Raw genomic sequence first — 22982 nt, forward strand, 5'->3', positions numbered from 1 at the left:
GACACCGCGGATCAGATATGAAAGGCATTCAGGTCAGCATTGATGTGAGCGAAAGTGAAATCATACCTAAGGCATTCAAAAGACCGCCGTGTCAGGGGTTCAGCTAACGGAGCATCTACTGTGTGTGTCTTCCCTGGTAGGCGCAGGGAGAGGGGGAAATAATAATAATAATAAAAGCTGTCCACAAACGGGCATGGTTTGTTGCTGTATATATATATATATATATATATATATATTTTAAAAAAACATTGGCTACAAGTTTTAAATCCTCACTTTAGAAAAGGCACCAGAAAGTTAAGAAGAAATGAATCACCTTGCTTCTTAAATATGGGAAGGTGTCGAGAGGGTTTTTTTTGGTTCGATTTTAAAAGGGGGAAGAACGCCCCCCCTTCCTCTTCGGCGTGTAATGTGAAACCTTTCTTTCCTGGGTGCCTCCATATGGGCGGTATAGGACTAGATTAGACATCTAATTGATATGACTGAGGAAGATGGAGCTTGTGCCTGAGCGAGTGGTGGAGGGGCGCAGGGTGAAGCCTGCCTCGCCTCGGGAGAGAACAGGCACCGGGGCATGCAGGAGAGGGGAAAGAGCCCGGGAAACCCAAACCTGAAACAGTCGGACACACTTTTGCAGCAAGAAAAAAAAAGTCAGTTTTGAAATTAAAAAAACGACCTATGCAAAGTCACAGACCCAACACCAAAAAGGGGTAACTGGGACAAAAGAGAGTAGACCTAGGAACACCGTGCGAGGGAAGCCCTACATCCCGTCCACCTCAATCCAGGTACCATGCTCCACCCGCGTTTTTGGGATCTTACTTCTGCAAAACTTTCTTGCTGCTTAATCACACAGGCAACTCTAGCCGTCAGGCCCAGCCCTGCTATTGGCTTCAAGAGGTCCATATCCTCTGCCCCCATAAACACGCGTGCCAAGGCAAAAAGCCCGGTACTAAGTAGGCTTCCTCGGAAGGAAGATCCTCTCGATGGGACTTCGTGCTTACCAATTATATACAGAGGAAAGGAAATGCGCGCACCCACTGATAACCATTAAGAACGACTGCCGGGTTTATTCCTGTGCTTCCCCCCTCGGTTTAGTCCAAATAGTGCAGGGGTTTTCTCCCCCCACCCCACTCCCTTCCCATCTGCTTTCCTGGTAACGTTTAACGCTGCCCATTTTCAACTAGTGTTTCTGCCTCAGAGACTCCCCCCGCCCCACATCTCCTCTCTACTCTAAAAAGACAACTAAAGAGCAATCAAAAAGGTGTCTGACTTCGCCATTCAGACAATTGTACCCTTGTGAGAATGCTTGAATGAATGGTACAGTGGACACCCCAGTACTATTGACGTTATAAACATGTAAATGAAACACATTAGGGCAGACAATCAATTGTCTGTGAGCACTGCAAACCTGCACTCCCCTCTCTGTGTGACAGGCGCAAAATAGTGTCTACCTTGGGAAGCCTATAGGCTTTTTTTGAAAGGGGGGGGGGAGAGAATGAGAGAAAGGACAAAGGCTTCTCTTTCAGAGAGGAGAAAATGCACCTTTAAAAGCACTGGGGTGATGCAGATTGCCCAGATGCTTGGGAGGCCAAAGATGCCTGATGCCTTTCGGGGAATCAACACCCTTCTCGCCACTTTTAAAGGAGAGAGAGAGAGTGAAAGAGAAGCGAATAGAAGGAGGGAGATCCCAACCCTTAGGGAGTTTTTTCCTCAATATACATTGCTTGGGTTTTGTCCCCCCCCCCCATTCTCTTCCTGGTCATATTTCTTCGGGTTTTTTTTAAAAAAACCAGCCCCACTTCCCTGATTCATCTATAAGATCTTTAGTTTACAATCGCTTGATTTTCTTCATGAGAGAAACCAACTTGTCATGGAAGAAGTGGGAGAAATATTAGGGGGGGGGCTTTCCGAGAGCAGCCCCAAACTCTGTGGCGGGCATTCACAGGCAGTGCTGTCCTACTCAGACGGAGGCGGTGGGAACAGATTCTCTCCCGGCCTGTCCAGCTCCCTCAGTGCAAAACGCATCCACCTTGACACAGAAACCAGCGCCTCTTGTTTTGTTCGACGCCTTTCAAGGATGGGGACTCTGGACCTTGGGGGGGGGGGGGTCTCCTCTCGGCTCACGAGGGACGAGTGTGCTGTCTCTAGCGATCTAGGAAATTCAGTCTGGCCTGAGAGGCAAGCAAATTAACTCCTCCACCCCATCCTGGCAGAACTTTAACTGTAAATTGTAAAAATCATCTTGAGATGGTTTGGCACCCTGAGAGATAACCTTTCCCCTGGTGCTATCCGACAAACCACGAAAAGGCCAGCAAGTCGCTCCCTTGGGAAAGTCTGCTTCTCTCGCCAACTCTTTTGCCCATCCCCTTCAACAACCCCCCCCCACACACACACACCTGAGATGCTTTTCAATCACGATCTGGATTTGAGTGTGTGGTGTGCCCTCCCCCCCCCCCGCCCCCACTTTTCAGGCCAGCATCTTTGGAGAGCTCAGCCGAGTTTTCAACTTGTAGAGGCTGCCTCAGTTCCAGGAGTGATGCCCGGAGATCAGTAGCCAGGCACCCTTGCCCACCCCCTCTCTCTCCTCTTCTGGAAAACTGATAGGCGGCCCACTGGGCCAGCCAAGATTGGCACTGAAACTTTTGGGGAGGAAAGAGAGAGAAAAGCCGAGCCAAGTTTCTCCTGCTCCTGATCTGAAAAGGACCTCTTTGAATTCCCACCGGGAGATTGGCATCTCATTTATAAGGGAAAGGGGGTGCAAAAAGAGAGATTTGGAGCCCGCCCACCCCTCCCAGCACTCCTGGTTTCTCTTTTGCAGGGGTGGGGGGCTACAGCAGCATCTCCTGGCTCTCTTCCTTACTGCGAACCGGCCGCTTTACATCCCTGGCAGCGGCGGTCCAGGGCAGACCTTCCGGGCAGTTTCAAGTCTGCTTGGGAGCTCTGGTGTCTCCCGAAGGCAGAGGAAAAGCGAAGGGAAGGCATGGGGGGTATCCAGAGAAAGTGCTTCAACTCAAAATGAGTCAGACGACTGGGAATCATCTGACTTGAACTTTCCTGAAAACCGACAGACATTCCTGGGCTGCGGCGAGATCCTGGCTCTGTCCTCTTCCCACCACTCCAGTGCAGAGAACCCCTGAGAGAGAAATGGCCCTCTTCGCCCCTGCCTGCGCTGAGACGCACCCACACCCACACCCCTCTTGGGGGACAGCTTCGATCCACCTCTGGTTCTAGCAGATCAGGAACTTTGCAGCTCGGAAAAATCTTTCTTAGTAATCATCTGGCCCAGCATCTTCAGGGCACCAAGCATGCACTCATTCCATGCTCCCGGGCATATGCTGAGGTCCCCTTTCCATGCCACTATGATGGCTTTCCCGTGGTTTCAAAACACAACAAACAAACATCTACTGCTTATCTTCTTCTATTACCAATGTTGGCACTTTTTTTAAAAAAAGGACCCAACGATTCTGATTCTCATACATTTCCGCTGGTTTTCTTTTAAAAAAAATCATTATTAGCACTGTTCTGTGCAATGTTATCAGAGAAAACACAGCTTCAGAAAAGTGACATCTTTTCCAGAAATCCAAAAGGGAGGAGGGGAGAAAAAAATCCATTCTGTTCAGATAAATCCCCAGGAATTCCCAAAGGGAACAAATACGTTTACCGAGAGAAGGAGAGAGAGAAATATGGGGGGGGGGTGAGAAGAATCTACCTGCTCATCAAAACTCGAGTATTTCTCGAAAGAGAAATGAATGCAAGATAAAACACTAAAATCACTAAGGGTGGGTGGGTGGGATGCAGTTCCGCTCCCCCACAACCTTCCCATTGCAACCAGATAACTGAAGGGCTGGAACTTTCACGCCAGAGTTTGGAAGAAGTTTGCTAGGTCCTGAAAAGCAGAATATCTGAAAGGACACAGTGGTCCCCGGATGCTTCTCGAGTACCCGAAGTCACACACCCCAGAGGATTAGGATAGCAGAAGGAAAATTACTCAGGGCTGTAGTGATGCCTACTTCCTGTATGTATGCATTTATCTCTCCCCACGAATGTCCCCTCCCCTCTTTCTTTCCCTTTTGTAGAACAAACTGTTAGAAGGAAACATGGGACGTTATAGATACATGCAGATATTTACCACACCACAGTGGACAAGCTTTTCAGAAGATAAGCTAACAGTCTTCTCATGCACAAACACACACGCACACGCACAAAAACGCCCATCCAAGCAAGATAAATGTGGTCTTCAACCACACTGACTCCCTTTTCCTGCAAGAGCGCACTCCTTCTTCATAATCATCTGAATACTTCTAATAATCATAACAATGCCTTAAGCTCCAACTCTCCCTTCCCTTTGCTCTCCAAAACAGATCGTTTAACATAAAAGGGGGTGGGGAGAAAGGGGAAGCCACTTGACACAAAGGTTTTGTTACCCAGTTGATCGGCAACGTGTTCTACCGACTGGGAAAGGGAAGAGTGGGCCCGGAAGAGACCAGTGACAGCCATCGATTTTAGACGAGCCAGCAAAAGAATCGGAAGAACCAAACACAGGGAGAGAAAAACACGTCGCGTGTAATTTTAATGTCTCCTGCCTTACACAGCGACGAGGGGGGAAAGGTGTGTGTGTGTGTGTTGCGTGTGACGCCTTCTCCAGGGCCACCTTAAATTAATGACAGCCACTGCAGGAAGAAAATGTGAGGGGGGGCGGCGAAGACACTTAAAAAGAGATTACTGGGGTCGGATTCCTGGGGAAACGGCTTGGAATATATGGTCTCGAGTGAGTTTGTTGCTTTTTTGGAATTACAGATCAAAGGCCACACAAGGGCGGGGGAGAGAAACCGGCCAGTGCAATTGACTTAACGGAGAGTTTCTGCCTAAAAGTCCTCCATCACTCCCCCATATGGTCCGACACCTCCACAACAGGGAGGCAAAGAGGCACTCACACCAACACACACGCACGCACACAGAGACACAACCTGGCCTGAGAAAGGGAAGAAGCATTTGTTTGCAATCAGCATTTCTCGTTTGTGTGTGCGTGTGTGTTTTTGCTTTTCGCTCTCACTCTTTCTCTCCCCCAACTTCTTCCACAAACAAAATGGGAAGTCGCTCGGCTCTAAGTAAAGCGGCCCAGGGTCACACATTCCGCTTGGCTTCCCGTCCCCTCCTTACAGAAAAGTTGTTGAAAGTAGGGTAAGGAAAGTCATTCAGAGGCCGGGCGAGTGGGGGAGAAGGGTCTGTGGGCGCTCGTGTGCTTGCTGGGGGTGTTGTTGGAACGTGAGAGCCACGAAGAAAGGAAGAAGCTGGGGGTGGGTGGGCTGAAAGCCCCCCATCCGAAGAAGAGTCGCCAAAAGCCGACTCCCAAGACCGCCTCCTGAATCTACCCCTTCTCCGCGAAGCCTGCCGATATCACAGGCGGAGGGCCGCCCGATCAGACCCCCGGCACCTGGTTCTCGCCACTAGCACGGAGGGAGTTCCCTTGGCCAGTCTCTTCCCCCAGCCAGCCCCAAAGTAACTCTTCCGCCAGTTCCGAGCGAGATTTCTCACGCTGCCCCCTTTCTTTTCCCAGGGTCGTGCTGAGCGGTTTGGGGTTTCCTTAAGCCTTTTTTTAAAAAAGGGAGTTGTTTAAAAAGAAACCATCTCCCCCACCTCTCCCTCTCTCTGACACAGGGAAGGCTCCACGAGTGACTCTCCGAGAGTGACAACGCCAAAACGGTTTTCAAAAAGTGCCCCCCCCCCGTTTATTCTTTTCTCTTTCTCTCTGCTCGCTTGCTTGGGGAGAGGAGACGGGCTTGTCTGCCAGCAGCGATTGTGGCCGGGCAGACAACAAGCAAGGGGGGGGGGGAAGAAAGAGACAACGGCGGGCACCGGGGAGGGGGAGGTGGAAAGGGCGAGAGGAAGAGCCGATTCTAACGGGTCTACTGGGGGATCTGCCCGCACAGTAGCGCTGGAGCCAGGACCGTTAGCTCACTCGAGCGAGCCTGCAGGCAAGAAACTTTGAGCCTTTTCTCCCTCTCCCGCCGCCCTGAACCTGGGGCAGGGGGGGGGGTGTCCTCCCTTCCCCCCTCCCTCTCTCCCCTTCCTTCCTTCCTCAGCTCTTGGGCTTCTCTCTCCTTCCTTTCCTGAGCAATCTGTCCCCAACTCCTCCATGAAAGCCCCGAGATCTCCCCCTCACACTTTGATCGAACTTCTCCCAAGGAAACCGGGGGGGGGGGCGAAACCAAACGTAAGAAGAAGCGCTGGCATGGCGAGAGAGAAGCGAAGTGAGGCTAGAAACGCCCTGGGACTCCCCCCCCCCCCCCAAGCTCACTTTCTCCTGGACTCCCTGAAAGTCTCTCCCTCGCTCCCCCCTCCAGAAGCACACAGCCGACAGACACCCGGACCGATCTCTCCCTTATCCCTCCCCCCCCCCCGCGCTCCAAGGCGCATCTGGGTCTTTCTCTCCGGGCCACCGAAGGGCCGATCGCCAAGCGCCCGAGCCAGGGCTTCCCTGCCGCCGGTGCGTCTTCCTCGCCGTCCCCCCACCCTTCCCTTTCTTGTTTCTCTTTCTCGTCTTTGCTCTCTCCCCACCCCTCCGCTGCTCCTCTCGAACAGGACCAAAAAGTAAAAAAAAAAAAAAAGTTTGATAGAGAGCTCCCCCCCCCTCCCTCCTCGCCGGCTTTCTCTCCTTACCGTTTTTCCTTCTTGGATTGGCTTGTTTTCGCCTCTTACACCTGGGGCCATCCGCCATGATCTGCTGCTTCATTGATAAGAGTGGATCAGATGGCAGTTCGCATGGACTCGACTCCCTGATTCAGCAGCACGCAGACTCTATGGAGCAACCAAACAGAGGGACCGGGTGGGCATTGCTAGATCCCGTTCAAACGCAGGGCGCCAAAGGGAGCCCACGGAAAGAGCATTTCTCCCCCCCCCCCCGAAGATCCCCCCTCAGCAGCCACAGACAGGCACGCTGCAGGCAACCCCGAGCAAACGGTCTCCTTTCCTGCCTGGCAAGCAACTGGCCAGGTTTTTTTCTCTCTTTCGTGTGTGTGTGTAAGTGTTTTTCTTTTCAACAAAATGCCTTTTATTATCCCCCCCTTTCCCAGCACAGGAGATCAGAGAGGGACACACACCCGCACACACACAAGCATTACATCTTCAAAATGACTCATGACCCTCTGAGGGAATGTACTTATTTTTTTTTCTTTGGTAAATTTACAGTAGGGTTGTTTGACTCAAGCGCTGGGCGGATTTGTTTCCTCCGAAAAGTACTGGAGCTCAGAGCACGCTGGCTCGAGTTTGCAGAAGCCGTGACACCTTAACTTTTTTTTTTTAAGTACATGGCGACAAACAGATAAGAGCAACCGAAGCCCGGGTTATCTGCCTTGATCCTCCCCGCCCCCCCTCCTCCCCAGTTTCTTTTTCATATTTCGAGAGTCCCATTGGCAATCGCCAGGACAGTCTTCGCCCATCCCTTGCGGATCCTTGTGGCATGTCGGTCCCCCCCGCCCCATAATTGGGGATTTGGGGAGGGGGGAGAAAAAGAAAGCACAATTTTAGAACTAGGCTTGGGAGACTTTCTTTCTGGTGATCTCATTTTTTATTTCAACGTGACGGCTTGTAAAGGAGGGCACCGCGCTGGGAGCCGGCGGCGGGCTGGATCTGAGGTCGAGTCTGTCAAAACTGGGGAAAGGAGACCCCCCCCCCTCGGCTCAAAGGAGATGCTGTAGCTTTAAAACACACACACGCACACGCGCGCGCGCGCACACACACCCAAACACAAGCGTCCTGACTTGAGGATTAGTTGAAACAGGGAGCCGGCCTGGATGGGTGGGTGGGGGTGGGTGAGTGGAGGGGGGGGCTATAAAAGATGTAACAGATGCAAACTATAAAACAAGGGCCATTAACCCTTGCTCTCCTGGACCGAATCCACCATGAGCTCCCTCTTTTGTCTGCCTCTCTTGCAACCCGGGGAGGGATCCACAGCCTCGGCCTTTGGCCTCTCGGAGGCTGCGGTCCCCGGGCCGGTTTTGGCCAGGGAGGAGGGATAGGTCTGGTGAAAGTCGGCGGACTACGCGGGCATCACCAAAGCACAACTTGGACAGAGCAAGAGAGATTGGGGGAAAGAGGAGACCCGTCCTTTCCCTTTTCCTGTTGCCAACGCTGCCTTGTCCAACTTTCAAGGTGATGCTTTTCGATCTTGAGATCGAAGAGGAGTCCTACTTGGAGGTAAAAACGCGCGGGAGGGGGAGGATAAAGCTCTCAGGTGGCACAAGCGAGGTCGGCTACCCTCGAGAAGCCCATCTGGAGCCACTGGAGTGAATGTGTGTGTGAGTGAAAGGGCACCGCGATCCCAGTTGGCTCGGGACTGCTAAACTCCGGAGTGGCAATCATGTGCCCGGTTTAAATAGCCAAGAGGTAGCAGGAGGCGAAGAGGCTATTTCAAACAAGCCACCTGACTCCCCAACGCTTTCTTGCATAAGTGGCAGAACTGTGGAAAAAGCTACCAGTGGCGAAACCATTGGCAATCGTTCGCCTGCTTTCCCTTGAACATTCAACACAAGTCTAGCCAATCTTTAAAGACGCTGGGATCGCCAGACCCCCCACCCCCGCGCCGCTGCACCTTCCTGGTTAAATTCTTATTTTGTTTTCTTTTTTTGAAAAAGACTTTTCAGCAAAGTTCCAGTCCCTAACTTTCACTTCTTGCTGAGAATCCCAGAAGCTGAGGTGTTACTTCACCCAGCTTCAAAAAAGAAAAGCAAGAAATGAAACTGACAAAAGCAGACAGAACAGCAAACTTTCTGCTTTGGAGGAAAGAGAAAAAAAACGGGGGGTCGGGAGTTCTTCTGAACTCTCCCCGAGCCCCGGTCCTATCCAGCCGTGCCTGTGGTGTTCTTATTCGCAGCTTAAAAATCATTAGCAGGTACGTGCAAACTTTAAGACGTTTCAGCGTGATTCCGAAGAGAAACCTGCAAAAGGCTTATTTCAAAAAAGAGACGGGGAGAGGGAGATGGAAACTAGAACTTTTTCCTGATGGCAATTGCAAAAAGTCACCTTTTCTACCTGCCTGGCCAGGTATAGGGATGGGGGACAGCCGCAGGTAAGAGCTCTTTGCGCAGAAGTTCCCAAGTGAATTTAGATTTCAGTTCGAAAAGGAGACCTCGAGCCTTAGCACCACTTCCTCCCCAGGCAAAGAGACCCCAAAGCCAGCAATAGCATTTTTAAAGGGGGGGGGTAGAAGAAGAAGAGAGGCGGAACAATCATAAGCAAAATAGAAAAGAGGGGGAAAATATCTCTGAGAACGTACCTGAGAAGTCTTGGTTGGTTGTAGTTTTGGCCAGCAATGAAGAGAAGAAGAAGCATGAAAAAGCCACGGAGTGGAGGAAGGAAAAAAAAAAGGTGCGGGGAAGATGCAGCGGGTTGGAGGAACAAATTGGTCAAAAGCCTCGCAAAGAGTTGTCGGAAGGGACCGTTATTCCTGCTGGGCAGGTTAGGACTGATCTCTTTCTGCCACTCCAGGAAACACAAACCTGGGGACGGACTGACGTGTTACGCCTCTTCTAATGACATTTTTTTCTTTTTCTTTTCTGTAGGAGAGAGAGGAGAGAGGACCCTGAAACACACGCCACCTATCTTTGTGGGGAGGGATAATTGAAGAGCACCGAACGTGAGCATCATGTGGAAACGTGATCGCCAAGTTTCTCTCTGGGAAAGGAAGGATCTGGGATAGATTATACCTTGAAGTCTCCGCAAACGCTTTAGTGGAAGAAATGAAATTCCACCTCCCTCCCTCCCTCTCCCTCCCTCCGTGCTTCCCTCCCTCTTTCTCCCCCTCCCTCCTTCCCTGGCCTGCCTCCCTCCTTCCCTCCCTCCCCAACCATCAAGCCTTTGGCATCATTATCCTCTTCACTAAATCCTACTGGATGCAAGGCGGAAAACGGTGAACACCATTCACAGAACTGGCGAACTCAAAGGAACTGAGAGTTACAAGCGAGCCACCCTGGGCTCGGCGCTTCGCATCTGCCGGGCCTTTCAGCGCTCTCTTTGGTGGGGCCAGAGCCCTACACGCGCGGAGGCTTGGACTGGCAGCACGGACCCCCCCCCCCCGCCCCGTGCCTTGATTGCTTTTCTTCTCTCTCCCACCCCTCCCTACATTTTAAAGGCTAGGAAACTACAGAATAAAACTTAGGGCTTGGAGACCAGCTGGATTTGCGCTGGAGCTCACAGGCGAGGAGCGTGGGGAATGGGGATGATTTAGTTGGGTTTGAAGGCTGGGATCCTAAGCACGCTGACCTGGAGGTAAAGAGAACCTTTCCAAGGGAGTCTGTTTAGGATCAGTTTGTTGCGCGGTCTCTTCCGGTGCAGAAGGGGGAATCTTGCCATTTTCCCAGCGTTGATGCAAAACGGTTAGTGGGGGTCAAATAGTTCCAGTCCTTGTTACTCTTGAAAGGCGGCAGGCAGATGGACAAACGCAGAAAGAGCTATAAAGAGGGAGGAGCAAAGACGGGCATGGGTTATGTATAGAATATACACTTATATTTGATGCATATACATTTTTATAAATAAGCAACAGGGCTGATGTATCCTGGTTACTCAGAAGTAGGACTCCCTAGAGGTTCTTAGTGTGCAGACATGGTTACTTACAAATTTACTTATAGGTGGACAAATAGAAGTTGGACAGGGAGAGAGATAAATGAGACAGAAACCACAAGGGATGAATATTGAATAACAGAGGGGGGAGAGCACCTTGACAGATGGAAAGAGGAGAGAGAGTGGCTTTGCATTTCATGGGGTAACAAGTCTTTTTGGAGACTTTGGGGAAGATTAAAATGAAAATTAAACCCTTAGACTCCACCTTTGCACTATGGGGATTGGTTATGCAAATAGGGAAGGGATTTCCTGGCGAATACAGCTTTCTACTGTATGGTTAATTAAATCATCACTCAAAAAGGTTTCCAATGTGACGCGTCTGTCCTAATCCAATCAGGTTACTTAGGTCCTAAACAAGAAAGATACCCCCCCACCCCACACACACATCTGGAAGTCTGCAATTTAGCAAGTACTGCACATTATTAACCAATTCCGAGTCCACATTCCCAGGGGAACCTTAAAAAAAAAGCACAACTTAAAGTGTGTTCTTAACCAATGCTCTTCTGTTTGCTTAATCAAAAAACTGCTTTGCACGGCGGATCATTATGGGGTGGGGGGTGGAAGACCACCGACTACAGATGAAGTCCTTAAAAGCACTTGGCTACTTGGCTGCAGTGGGCTAGGGGAATCCTTTCTGTAGAGTGTGTTTGCAGCTCTTTACTCAAAGCAGCCCCCCCCCGCGCGAGATATCTCAGGTATTTTTTTTAAAAAAAAACACCCAGAAAAAGTTCAGGTCGTTAAGGGGGGCATGATCCAGACTGAAGGTAAACAGGAGCCGCCTCCGGGACTGTATTCCCGGGCTCAGCCCTAGCTTTGACACAGTTAAATCTATTAGAGCTCGCCCCCCCCCCCACTTCCCACCGAAGGAAACTGAAACAAATGCTGCGCTGATCCGACACTCTACTTTTACTTACATTAAGCTAAGATAAACTGCTTCTGAACTGTGCACTGGATGTGCGCCTTGAGCAAGGCATTGGGTGCTCGCTCGAGTCACTAGCAATCGCCCTCAAAGGAGAGCTCCTGATCTGAGAAAGGTGGGATGGGGTGTGTGTGTGTGTGTGTGGGAAGGGGGAAATGCACCACCTTGCTGGCAGCCTAGTACAAGAAGCCAAACCGAATCGGGCAGTCACACAAACACAACAGGCTCCCCCAAGCTTTGGATGATTAATTTCTCAAACTGCCTATTGGCAGTCCGAAGAAATTGACACGAGAAATTCAGAAAGGAGTGTGTGTGTCCTGGTTTTTTTAAAAAATATTTATTTGGAGGGGGGGAATCTGATTCATTCCTATGATCTGTAGAATTCATCGGGAAAGTAGCGATCTCCACAGGTTTTTTTTGCGCGCTGTTTGTGAGTGTGCAGAGATGTCTTGTTATGTGTTTGAAGGAAATATTCAGACGTTTGATTGATTTGCTTTGGGGAGAGGAGAGGGAAATGTGTCCTTCGGGCCACTGCAAAACCCAATCTCCCTTTCAGGCTGTTTGACAGAAAGGCTTCCCCACAAACTCGGGTTGAACAGCACCAAATTGTTGGTTTCATTCTAACCGAGGACAGTTTTGTCACTGTGCTCAATACGATAGGGACTGCCGGCCCGGGTCAGGCAAGTCGGCTTTGGAGCCCTGGGTTGGCCGAAAGAGACTCATGAAAATCCCTTCCTATTACTGCCAGTGTTAAAGAGGCTCTTCCCTCAAGATCTGGCATTTATCTATTAATTCAGAACACCTCCGGTTTTTTTTTTTTAATAATCCCAACCCACTGATGATTGAGAGACATGAAGCTCAGTTAATGAAGCAAGTGGGAAAAGCCTCTTCAGGCTTTTTACTCCGTCTTCTGGATTGAGTTAGGATAAAACTTTTGTGTGTGTGTGTGTGTGTGTGTGCGCGCGCGTGCGTGCGTGCGTGTGTTAAGCCGTTGCCAGGAGAGGAAAGTGCCATTCGTATAACCAAGAGACCTATGGATTTCTGGACGGATAGCCAAGAGAGTGATAAGATCGTAATGAAATACACAAGCCAAGTGCAAATCCCCAGCAATTAGATCCTGTGCGTTATTTATTTGAATGAGATCGCCTCGGACCTAGTCCCTAACTATGAATCACGGAGCCAGCCAGCTCCTTTGAAAAAGCTCATGTGAACTTAGGTGACGATAATAAATTATAATAATTCACATTTTTATATTTAATACACATTCCTGATTCCAGATCCCGCTCCTGTCTAAAAAGCAAGTGCTTAAAATGTAATCTTTTTACCAACCGTTTATATATAATTTCTATATTGCTAGATGAACTAGGGCAGAAGGGGGGACTCACCTCCCAACCCGTTTTATTTGTTTTTAAATAAATAGAACTACACGAGGCATCATTTCTATGGACTAAGACAACACCAGACCGTGGGAAGGTCCTCGCAGATTTAGAGAAAAATACTTCGCAACTGCCAAATAATTCCTCGACAGAGTTCTGAAGTTCTCTCCGCAGCCTCTTCCAGGCTCATCCTTCAGTTTCTATAAACGCCTAAAAAACCCAAGGACAGACGCATCGCTGGGCGGGGGCGGCGGGGGGAACTCCAGCCTTCTGAAGATCGGTGCTCACAGCTCGGGTTCTTATTAGCTGTGATTATTTTGAACGTCGCTAGGTAGGGGTTTTAGGGCTGGGGATTTTTTTTTGTCACCAAACAGAAACACACAAAAATAAATCACACACAGCTCCCATTTCACAGAGACGGGAAAGCAGTCTAACCCCAAAGAGCGCCCTTGCTAGAAAAGGCAGCTTCTCTAAAGTGCCAACATTTCGCCTCGATTGCGGCGAAACCAGATTGTGCCACCAGCGCCGAAGGAATCTGGCAAGTGAATCCATTCCCTTCTTCACTCTCCACCCTTCACATGCAAATCCAGCGTCTCCCTTGCTTTTTTTTTTAAAAGCCGGAGCGCCCTTATCGGAGAGCGAGCCCAGTTGAAGAGGGCGCTTACTTCCGAGTAAGCACGGGTCCGGCTCCCAACCTCCCCTCCGAAGCAAGCCTGGCTGATTTCAACGCGCCTTATTCGCAAGGAAGCCTCGCTGTAGCCTCGCTTACAGCCAATAATAAATAACGATTAAAATGCCCATCCCTGATGGTGTTTTTTTTTTTTTAAAGAGACTGATACTAGCAAGCCCGCGTTTTTTAGGGAAGGGGCGGCGGACGACACCCTGAGGCGGCCGGCCAGTCCTTCGGAAGAGAAGCTTGTGAGAAATGTACTTTTGCCACCGTGTTCAAATGCGCGCTTGGAGCGCGCGCGCGCGGGCAGCGGCTCTCCTGTCGCTCCAACTTTTCTGGCGCTCCAAAAAAAGAGAAAGGGAGAAAACTTCGGCGCAAGCCAGAGGATGCTGCGGCGCGGGGCGGCCAAGGCCGCCAGACTGAGGCCAGGCGGGCAACCCCAGCGCCGCCGCCGCCCCCTCCCCCTGTCCGTGAGCCGCCCTTTGTTCCACGGCATCCCCTCAGGCGCGCGAAGGGCCAAGCGAGGAGCGCGTCAGAGCGTCCCTCCCGGCCCCACCTTTTCCCCGGCCGGGCCACCGCGCCGGCCTCCCTATCGCCGGGATCTACTTTCCAGCCACGTGACGTCGCGGCCCTATTTCCGGCCTGTGGGGGGGAGGGGGAGGGGGAGGCTGGCCGGGGAGCCGAGCAGCCACCTGCCTCCCTCGCGCCTGCCCTCGCCGAGGGCCTGCCAGGGGCGCATTAGCATGAGAAAAGGCCTGCCCGGGCCGGCCTGGCGGGAGCTGGCGGGGCCTACCAGGAGCGCGCTGCGACCTCGCGCAGGCCCTCTCAGGGACTTGACGGGCAGCAGGAGAATCCAGCAGGTTCTCCCGTTCACTGTCGGAGTGGGGGCCTGTTGTTGCCTTGGCCCCCCTGCCAAGAAAGTGTCCGGGAAATTAGAGGTATATTGATGACAGGGAAACCTCCTTCTCCCTTGGTGTGCCTGTGCACTCTCTCTCTCCGCTTGGATTCAGATGGCCGGTTTATGCGACCATCTCACGGGGCCGTTTTGTTTTTCGCCAGCTTTGCCCATGTAGGACTGGGTTATCCGACAGGGCCCAGAGAGCAGTGGGCTCCACAGCTTTTCCCCACGGGAAACTGATTCCTTTACCTGCCTCTCATGTACTAAAAGAGATAAGAAGCTGAAAAAGTTTCACTATTCCTTGTATCTAACCAAGGCAGCTTTGACTCTGGAAAGCTCATACCTTGAAAATCTAGTTGGTCTTTAAGGTACTACTGGACCTGAATCTTGCTCTTCAACTTCAGACCAACCAAAACTGTTTGTTGCGATCATTTGGAAGGGATGCATGGCAGAGGTGGAACCTATACCTCACCTTGGGTTTTCTAAGAAGAGAGATATGTTTCATCTCGATAGTACAGTACAGGCCGAAGGATGAATATGAATGTCGCTCTTAATGCAGAACACTTTAAATACTCTTACTGTGCACACTAGCAAATTGAAAAGTAAAAGTCAGACTCTTACTTTTCCAGTTCAGTATTTATTCATGGGTTCTAAGTACTAGTAGTGAATATGAAAGCCGTATGATAGTTGTTCTGGATTTATTCAGAATGTAAAGTTGTATATATGGAGTTGTGAGCCTGTGTAGCAAAAAGAGATCAGGGTCCCTCCCCCAGTTCTGAACACACAGGCTTGGAATCTGTGCTTTGTGCCATATTTGTAGCTCACTGTGAATATTTGTTTCACCTCCAGGGCAAAGTAGCACAGACGTGATGGTTGAGGGCTTCTTGGTGAGTGACCTTTTTCCCACTTATTTTGCTGTGAGTACACAGTTCAGACAGCCAGTGGATGCAAGTCTGTCTGATACGTGTGCTTGTGCCACACTTCACATAAGCATGTACACAGTTTTTCTTACACAGATAATTTCTGTGTAGGAAAGCTGGCCTACATTAGTCAAAATTGGATAAGTGCTTATTTTGTTACATTTAAATGTATTTGAAAGTGTACCTTCAAAAAGTAAGAAAATGCTGGGCATTTTTTTTACACATGAAGCTTTACAGGAATGCATATTATTTGTCTCTACATCTATCTCTCTGTAAGAAAATGTAACAAGATGAAAAGCAAGGGTGGGAAGAGAATGCCTGAAATAAATGCTTATTTTGTGAGGGCTTTTTTAAAATAAACACTTGTACTGACTTAATTACCCTCAAACTTGCTTCATTCTTGTTCGAGGCACTCCTGAACAGAGGGGATTAAAAGGGCAGCTGTGGCTGTGAACATGACTCTTATGTGGTTATTTGCCTCATATTTAGCTTTTCTGTTTTTGGTCAGGAGTGAGAATGTGCCCATATTAGTAAATGCGGACCATATTGCGTCTGAACGACAAGTAACATGAGCATCCACATGGGCTGATAATTCAGTAATTTGAGAGGGGGAAAAACCTGCTCCTATCTGAAGGAGCTTGAGCATCCTCACAATTTGGGAGTGTTGAAGGAGTCTTTGTGCTGTGCTCAGTCTGTGGCTTCATCCTATAGTGGTGACTAAGCGGGGATGAGGAGAACGTCCCAGTACTCCTGGTAACCTGACCTGACTCTATAACTGAAATGAAGCCCAACAGAGCTGTGATGATATTACAGTTACTAAAGGGGGGGGGGAGTTGAATCTGAGAAGAATATAACCAAATCCTTACCATACTTGCTGTCTCATTTCACTTGCCATTCTAACTTGAAAGGCCATGAAGGATCTCAGGCCAAGTTTCTCTGGCCATCTGTTAAATTCTGCTCAGTATCAATAAGCCACGAAAGGGGGACCTAAAGCTGACAATTTTAAAATAATTTTTGATCTGATAGGAAAAAATGGTGTAGTCTCTCAGGATTGGCATAGTATAAAACTGCTCAGTAGTTTAAACTGAGCTAAATTCATTTATGGATGGTGAGGCTTTGTGCCTTAGTGGTGGTCAGCTGGAACTGTGATACATCTGTAATTTTTGCAAGAGATTTTGGTGCTGGAGTTCAGTAGACAGGATTTGACTTTGATGCTAAAAGGGTCTAAATGAGGTGTAGTCTTGTCTTGTACAAAGTGTCTTACCCAGACGTATAAGGAGCAAAAAGATCAGAATGAATCTGCATGCTTAGCTGCATGCAATTAATATAATTTGCATATTGCTTTCAAAAACATTATAAATGGCAGTTGGTGGATGTCTTTGGCCAAATTCTGCAGTATTTCCGCACCCAAATGTAGTTCTCTCAGAATATGAGATGATACCTTGCAGCGGACTCCTGAATCACCCCCATGTCAAATAGTTCTTCGTCCAGAGGAAGTTCAGGCCCGCTCCCATCTTCAAAGTCCTAGAATTCGATGATTTAACCCTATGATGTACCATGTTGGTTCTAAATGTGTCCTGCATATCATTTATTTGTACATATTGGCAAGTGTGTAGAAAGTATTTTTTAAAAAGTAGCTATGTGATGTAATCCTGAGAGGATTTGGAGGGCTGGTTACTTTAGAATTTATTCTTAGCTATAATGGGCAGTTCATGTGTTTCCATCTCCCGTGACACTGCTGTTCAACTCTGGGCACTTTTCCTGGTAGAGTTGGTGGTTATTAACATTCATTGCTTGCCTTTGTTTACAGTTTCTTATTTACTTTGTTGAATTTTTAAAAAGTTGTAAGAATTCTGTCAAATACATATATTCAACAGTATTTAGGCCTCAAAAATAAAGATGCATTAGAAAGATGCCTATTATGCTTCAGAATTATTAATTGACAATTTTATGATGAATAATTAATCATTGGAATAATTTTTGTATCTCTGATCTGAACACATATTTGCATATCTAATGTCTGGTTTTAAATGTGGTTTCTTTAGTTGCATTCTCCTAGGACAAAGAGATGAAGTAAGAAACATCCTAATGTAAAAGTTTTCCCTCCTCTGCACTTGTGAAAATGTGTCTTTTGATAAAGAAGTTTCTCTTAAGATATGAAGTTATCAACAAACCATGTACATCTTATGAACACATTGTAGAAAACACTTTGAGATATGTTTGACATGAATTAATCCATTTAGGCTCCACTTCCTTTAATTCTATGAGTTCAGTTGTGTAGCTATTACTTCCTATTGGCTGGTGCTAATTTGTTTGATAGGTAACCTTGTCCAATTCTAGTTTCCTTTTAAGTCTCATGAAATTTAATGGAATGTACTCCAGAGTAAGTGAGCACAGGATTCTGTTTAACTATCTGCAGGTTCAATACAATTAAGTATGAGCAGAACAAAGTTCACAAACAGTAACTTTCCCACCTTCCTCCAAGCCCAGTGAGCCCCATGAAATTGTGGGGAGGGGTTGAAGGAACCTTCAGGAACAGGGCTAGCTCAAGAGTTTTTGCCATGGCAGACCCCAGTGCTGTAGGCAGGTGGGGCAGTGACAGGGCTGCTTTGATTTCCCTTTTCCTGCAGGGTTGTGTTTTTTCTCCCCTTTTTTTGTTGTTTGTAGCCCTGCTCAGGAACAGCATGGACAGCAAAAAGGTACTTTGTAGGGGAAGGAAGAAACCAGCAAAATATCCTGTGCCCCTCTTCTGACGACCGAAGAGCTGTTGTGCTGGTGTAAGCGCTTATGTAAGTGCAGTGGCAACTGTGGATTTAGTAGTAGCATGGGAAGAAAGAAAAAGAGGAAAAGGGTCTGGTGAACTAATTAACACAAAAAGAAGCAAAACAAGGATCATCTGATGATACAGAAGAAGAAAACATAAAACAGAGTTGAAGAAAAATACAAATTTACTAAAAGCATGGAGCAACAGAAATGAGGGGAAGGAGGCAGAATGATGAAAAATGGAGTTAAAAGAGAAATAAAGGTGTGATTAAATAGAAAAGATGTTTAAGAAAAGGAGAATGATTAAAATAATAGAATAAAAATAAATTGAAAAGATAGAGAGTGAGAAGGAATGAAGCATGAATGTGCCATGATCATTATTAAGGAAGTAAGTTTTTTATCCAGTGATGGTAGGTATAGTTTGAGTACGAGCATGGCGGTCATGAACAGTCGGGGTAAGCTGTGAGTACTAGGACAAAGGCAAGGTGGTCAAGAAGAGAAAATGGGTGAAAAAATGTAAGTGATGAAGCTGCTGTCCACAGAGGATGCAGAAGATAGAAGAAATGAAGAGAAACCTTAAAGATCAAGTGACTGAAGTTCATGAAAGAACAAGGGCTGGAGATAAAAAGTGAGAATGAAAAAGAGAAATTAAATGGTAATCTAAGAGAATAAACAGAAAAAATAGGTTTAGCAAAAGGACAGGGAAAAGAAATAGCAAAATCCAGGATATTAGTAGCAGTGTGACTAGGGGTAGTAATCCTGTGAAAAAGGTTATAGGAACTCGTGTAGAAATATCAGAAGAGGGATCATGATGGACATTAAAAGAAGAAATTAAAAGGGTAGCCAATCAAGAAGATAATAATAAAACCTGAAATTAATTTACGTGAAAGAGAGAGAAGAACAGATACAAACAACAGCAAAATGATTGTTCTGTTCTGTTCTGTTCGTTAAAAGTAGAAAAGTAGAAAAGTAGAAAAGGAAGAAAGGTAAGGATCTGGTAACCACAAGCAAATTATGAAATTCCACCTCCCTGGAGAACAGTCTGTGTGAGAAAAATAAGACCTAGGAAAAGAAATTGCGGCAGGAATAGCAGAAATGGAAGGAGAGACAAGTGTGAAAGTAAGCTGGTACAGAGTACTGGTAAGAAAGATGGTGAAATGGTACTTTCCAATTTCGAGTGTGATCCCCTTCTCCCAGAGAATCAGAATGGTAAGAAATGTTATTTTTGCTTCTGAGAAGAGATCCAAGTTTCAATGGGCGCTAGGACATTTACTTTAAGAGAAGAAAGAGTAATAACATGCCCCAATTCGTGTATTTATTGAAGCGCTCTTATGAAGGTTCTCTCAAAGCTTAGCAAAAATCTTTCCTCATGTAACCTAGTTACAAGTTGCTAGATCTAGGCTTTGTGTTGGAGCAACAGAGAAAAGTCTTTGCCTTCTAGTCTAGTCTCCCACTGCAAAGGATGGCTCTTCTAATTCATGCTGGAGTTGTTGTCAGGAGCATAACAGCTGTGGACTCCCTACTGGTTACGCATTCTAGTTTATCAAGCCTGATGGCTGGTGGTCTACAGTTAACGGATGATGCCTAGGAAAATACAGTGAAAATGTTATTTGGGTTTAGTTTATTTGTTTGGATGATACTGTGGCCTATTTTTTTTAATGGAAAACTGACATGGGAGAAGATACTACGCCTAACCAGTGGAAACACGTTTGTTTTACCAGACCTTCCAGGTTGTAAATTATGTCAATTCATACATTGCAAAGCCATCCAAATTTAATTTGTTTTGTGTTTATTGATTACTGAAATGTCATAATGTTATGAGGTTGATTATATCTTTCCAATTTTCCCCATAAACTCTTTATGATTTTCTTGGATTAATCTTTTGTGTAAATTATTACTTAGGAAATATTATTTTTCTTCTTATTAATAACACTACAAGTGGGGACCTGCAGGGACTTATGGGGGGCATCTCATATTCCCCTCCTGCATCATGTCCTCATTCACTTCCCTGCCCCCCATAGCTCCTTTTCCTGCTTCCTTTTCTCTTTCCCCTTCTCTTTCACCCTTCCACCCAGGCAGCCCCTCCCCTATGGTCCAGTTGCATGGTGGGGAACCTGCAAGGACTTGTGTGGGTTACTTCACTTTTCCCTGTATCCCCTTCCCCACATTATTTCCTCTTTCTGTCCTCCTTGCAGCCTCCATATGCTCATGTTCTTCTCTCCTTTAAACCCACTAAACAACTCACCTTTTATCTACTCCCATCTTCATCTATATTTATTAATTTACTTCATTTCCTTAGTGCCGTTCTCCACAGTGGGGGCTCAAAGCAGCATACATGATCCCCCCCCTGCCTCCATATTATCCCCACAATAACTTTGAGAAGTAGGTTAGGCTGAGAGTGTGTAACGGGATCAAAGTCACCCAGTAAGCTTCCACAGCAGAGTGATGATTCAAACCTGAGTCTCCCATATCCTACTCTAAAACTCTAACCACTACACTACACTTTAGAGCAGGCTGCTGTTGAGCAGTAGCAAGCAGCCAGGCCTGGGTGAGTCACGCAAGTCATATGGTGGTTGTTTCTGGGTCTGGTCCCAATGAGTTCTTCCTCAGAGGCCAAAACAATCCTGGAAAGGGCCCGCCTCCCTCTCCCAGCCTTTTCCTGACAGAAACCAACCTAACTTGCTCGATTGCCTAGCAACAGCCACTGAGGGTATCTGGTTAAAACTACAGGAGCTCTTTAATAATTTTGTTTGTTTTTTAATTTCAGATTTTTCTGCAAACTTGAGGCACTAGGAAGATTTGTCTTGTCCACTTGTGGCTTCAAGTTCCAGATTTACGTATCCTCAGATCAGGGCCACTTGGCTATTAGTATATAAGATCATCATCATCGTCATCAATTGTTTTCCTTTGTTGGGTAAACTTTTGCCTTTTGTTTTGCTTTGATTTAAATAATAATCAACTATGAAAAATATTGGGACATTTGCAATTAAAAATCTGAATGCAACAATAAACAGCATAGTATAGCAGTTAGAGTGCTGGATGATCATAGACTAGTCATTCTTTCTTAGCCTAACCTACCTCACAGGGTTTTTGTTGGGACAAAATGGTGAAGGGAGAACCATGTACACTGCCCTGAGCTCCTTGCAGGTAGGGTAATATAACAAAAGTACTTGATAGATAGAATAAAATCCAGCAATAAAACTGCATAAATCTAGTACATTAACAGTCTTAGCTCAAATGGGGAAAAAACTTAACAGGATGTGCAATAAAAAGCTGCTCTTCAAAGGAATGTTTTGTACCCTCTGTGAAAAGGCAGTTTTAACCTGCTTTGGACTTCCAGAGCCACTACCTAAAAGGCAAATTTCAACCTAATCCTATAGAAAGAAGTAACTATCAAGAACACTTATTGTTTGGATCTCAGGCAAGCCACCGTCTTTCCTAGCCCAGAGATTTTAGACAACTGAACTGAACAAGTGAGCTTGAAGTTGTATCTTTAGACATTAATTAAACAGTAAGGCAGCTCAGGCAAGAGATGTCAAAGCAGTGCAGTCTCCTGAATTCCAAGGCAAAATACAATTTTTAACTTTGGTGAGAAGGAACAAAGGAAGATAATTTTTATATGCAGCATAAAAAATCAGTACTGTATACACTATGTTGCTAGCTGTGGCACACAACCCTGCCAACAAGAGTCCAGCTAATTTAAATTGTTGTCATAGCAGACAAACAAAAAGAATGCCAAGGGTTTCTCCCTCTCTAAGACAGAAGAAGGCAGGTACTATGCCCCCCCCCCAACCCCCAACCTTTTGCAAAGATCAGGCCAGGTAAGGATCTCACTGTAATAATTGTCCCTGGTTTTGAAGTGGAAACAAATTTACTTTTCTCCATAGTCTTTTGGAAACTTTCACAGCCAATGGTTATGAAAACAACCCCCTTCCTCTCAGCTCCACACCTTATGAAGGACTATTAACCACAGAAAGTCCAAGATTACATACAACTGGGGTGATGCAAGGTTTCCAGACAGGAAAGTGCAATTATCAGGGGTCCTAGAATCAGCAAATTTCTTGAGCCTACTATATATATATATATGTAGTTGTTGGAAGTGATCAAAGAAGATATTCCAGCAACCAAGAAAACAAATTTGAGCTGCAGTCACACTTTCTGGTAGAAAATCCCATTGAACTCAGAAAAGTTTATTTCTGAGTAAATATGTAGAATATTGGAGCCATGCATTGCAGAGGTCTCTTTAGTTTCTGCAAAGAAACATTAAAATAAATATGCAGTTAATAGATTTTCAGCAATAATGCACTAGAGTTTCAGAGTTTCATCAAAAGGTTGTTTTAAACTATCAGGTTGAGTCATGGGAAGTTTTCAAAGCAAAAAAAAACCCCCTCCAGATACCCTGCTTGTATTTTTGAGTGCTTTTTCTGATTTTTTAAAAATGAATTAATCCCTAAATTCCTAACAAACTGTATAAAATGATTAACATTTAAATTTTACATTTATTTTGTAATTTACCTGGCTAAGAAGGTGCAAAGTTGAGTAACTTCTATTTCTGGGTATGCAAATGATTTCACTTGTCATCTTGGTAAGAAACAGAAAGGAGGAAGGTGAGCTATGGAAATGCAATTACTAAGAAGGTGTAAATGGAGTAAGAATGCTTTACATAGGCTTACAACATCTCTCTGTTGAATATGAGTTCAGAGGCTTTTTGTACCAGGTACTACAGATCTGAATTTGCTTTACATTGTGAAATGTCTGATATGTAGAATACTGAAAGCAATTAGTTCATGACACTATGAGTATCATTAAAAGTTTGGCAATTTAA

At 46.6% G+C, this 22982-nt stretch overlaps 1 protein-coding gene across 2 annotated transcripts in view; it reads right to left on the bottom strand.

Annotated features, from left to right (window-relative positions):
- The window catches only part of ZEB2 (zinc finger E-box binding homeobox 2), a 176238-nt gene extending 166679 nt beyond the window's left edge, over positions 1 to 9559 (bottom strand). The window contains exons 1-2 of one of the 2 annotated variants that reach the window (XM_054971239.1): positions 9269 to 9559; positions 6655 to 6792 (exon numbers count right to left, since the gene is read on the bottom strand). In XM_054971239.1, the coding sequence (XP_054827214.1) occupies positions 6655 to 6727 (73 nt within the window). In that variant the 5' untranslated portion in view covers positions 6728 to 6792; positions 9269 to 9559. Of the gene's footprint in view, positions 1 to 6654; positions 6793 to 7094; positions 7136 to 9268 lie in introns of those variants that run through there. The other variant, XM_054971240.1, reaches the window with a different exon arrangement.
- Between the last annotated feature and the right edge of the window lie 13423 nt (positions 9560 to 22982).

The sequence above is a fragment of the Eublepharis macularius genome, chromosome 2 (assembly GCF_028583425.1).
Source record: "Eublepharis macularius isolate TG4126 chromosome 2, MPM_Emac_v1.0, whole genome shotgun sequence".
Taxonomy (NCBI): Eukaryota; Metazoa; Chordata; class Lepidosauria; order Squamata; family Eublepharidae; genus Eublepharis; species Eublepharis macularius.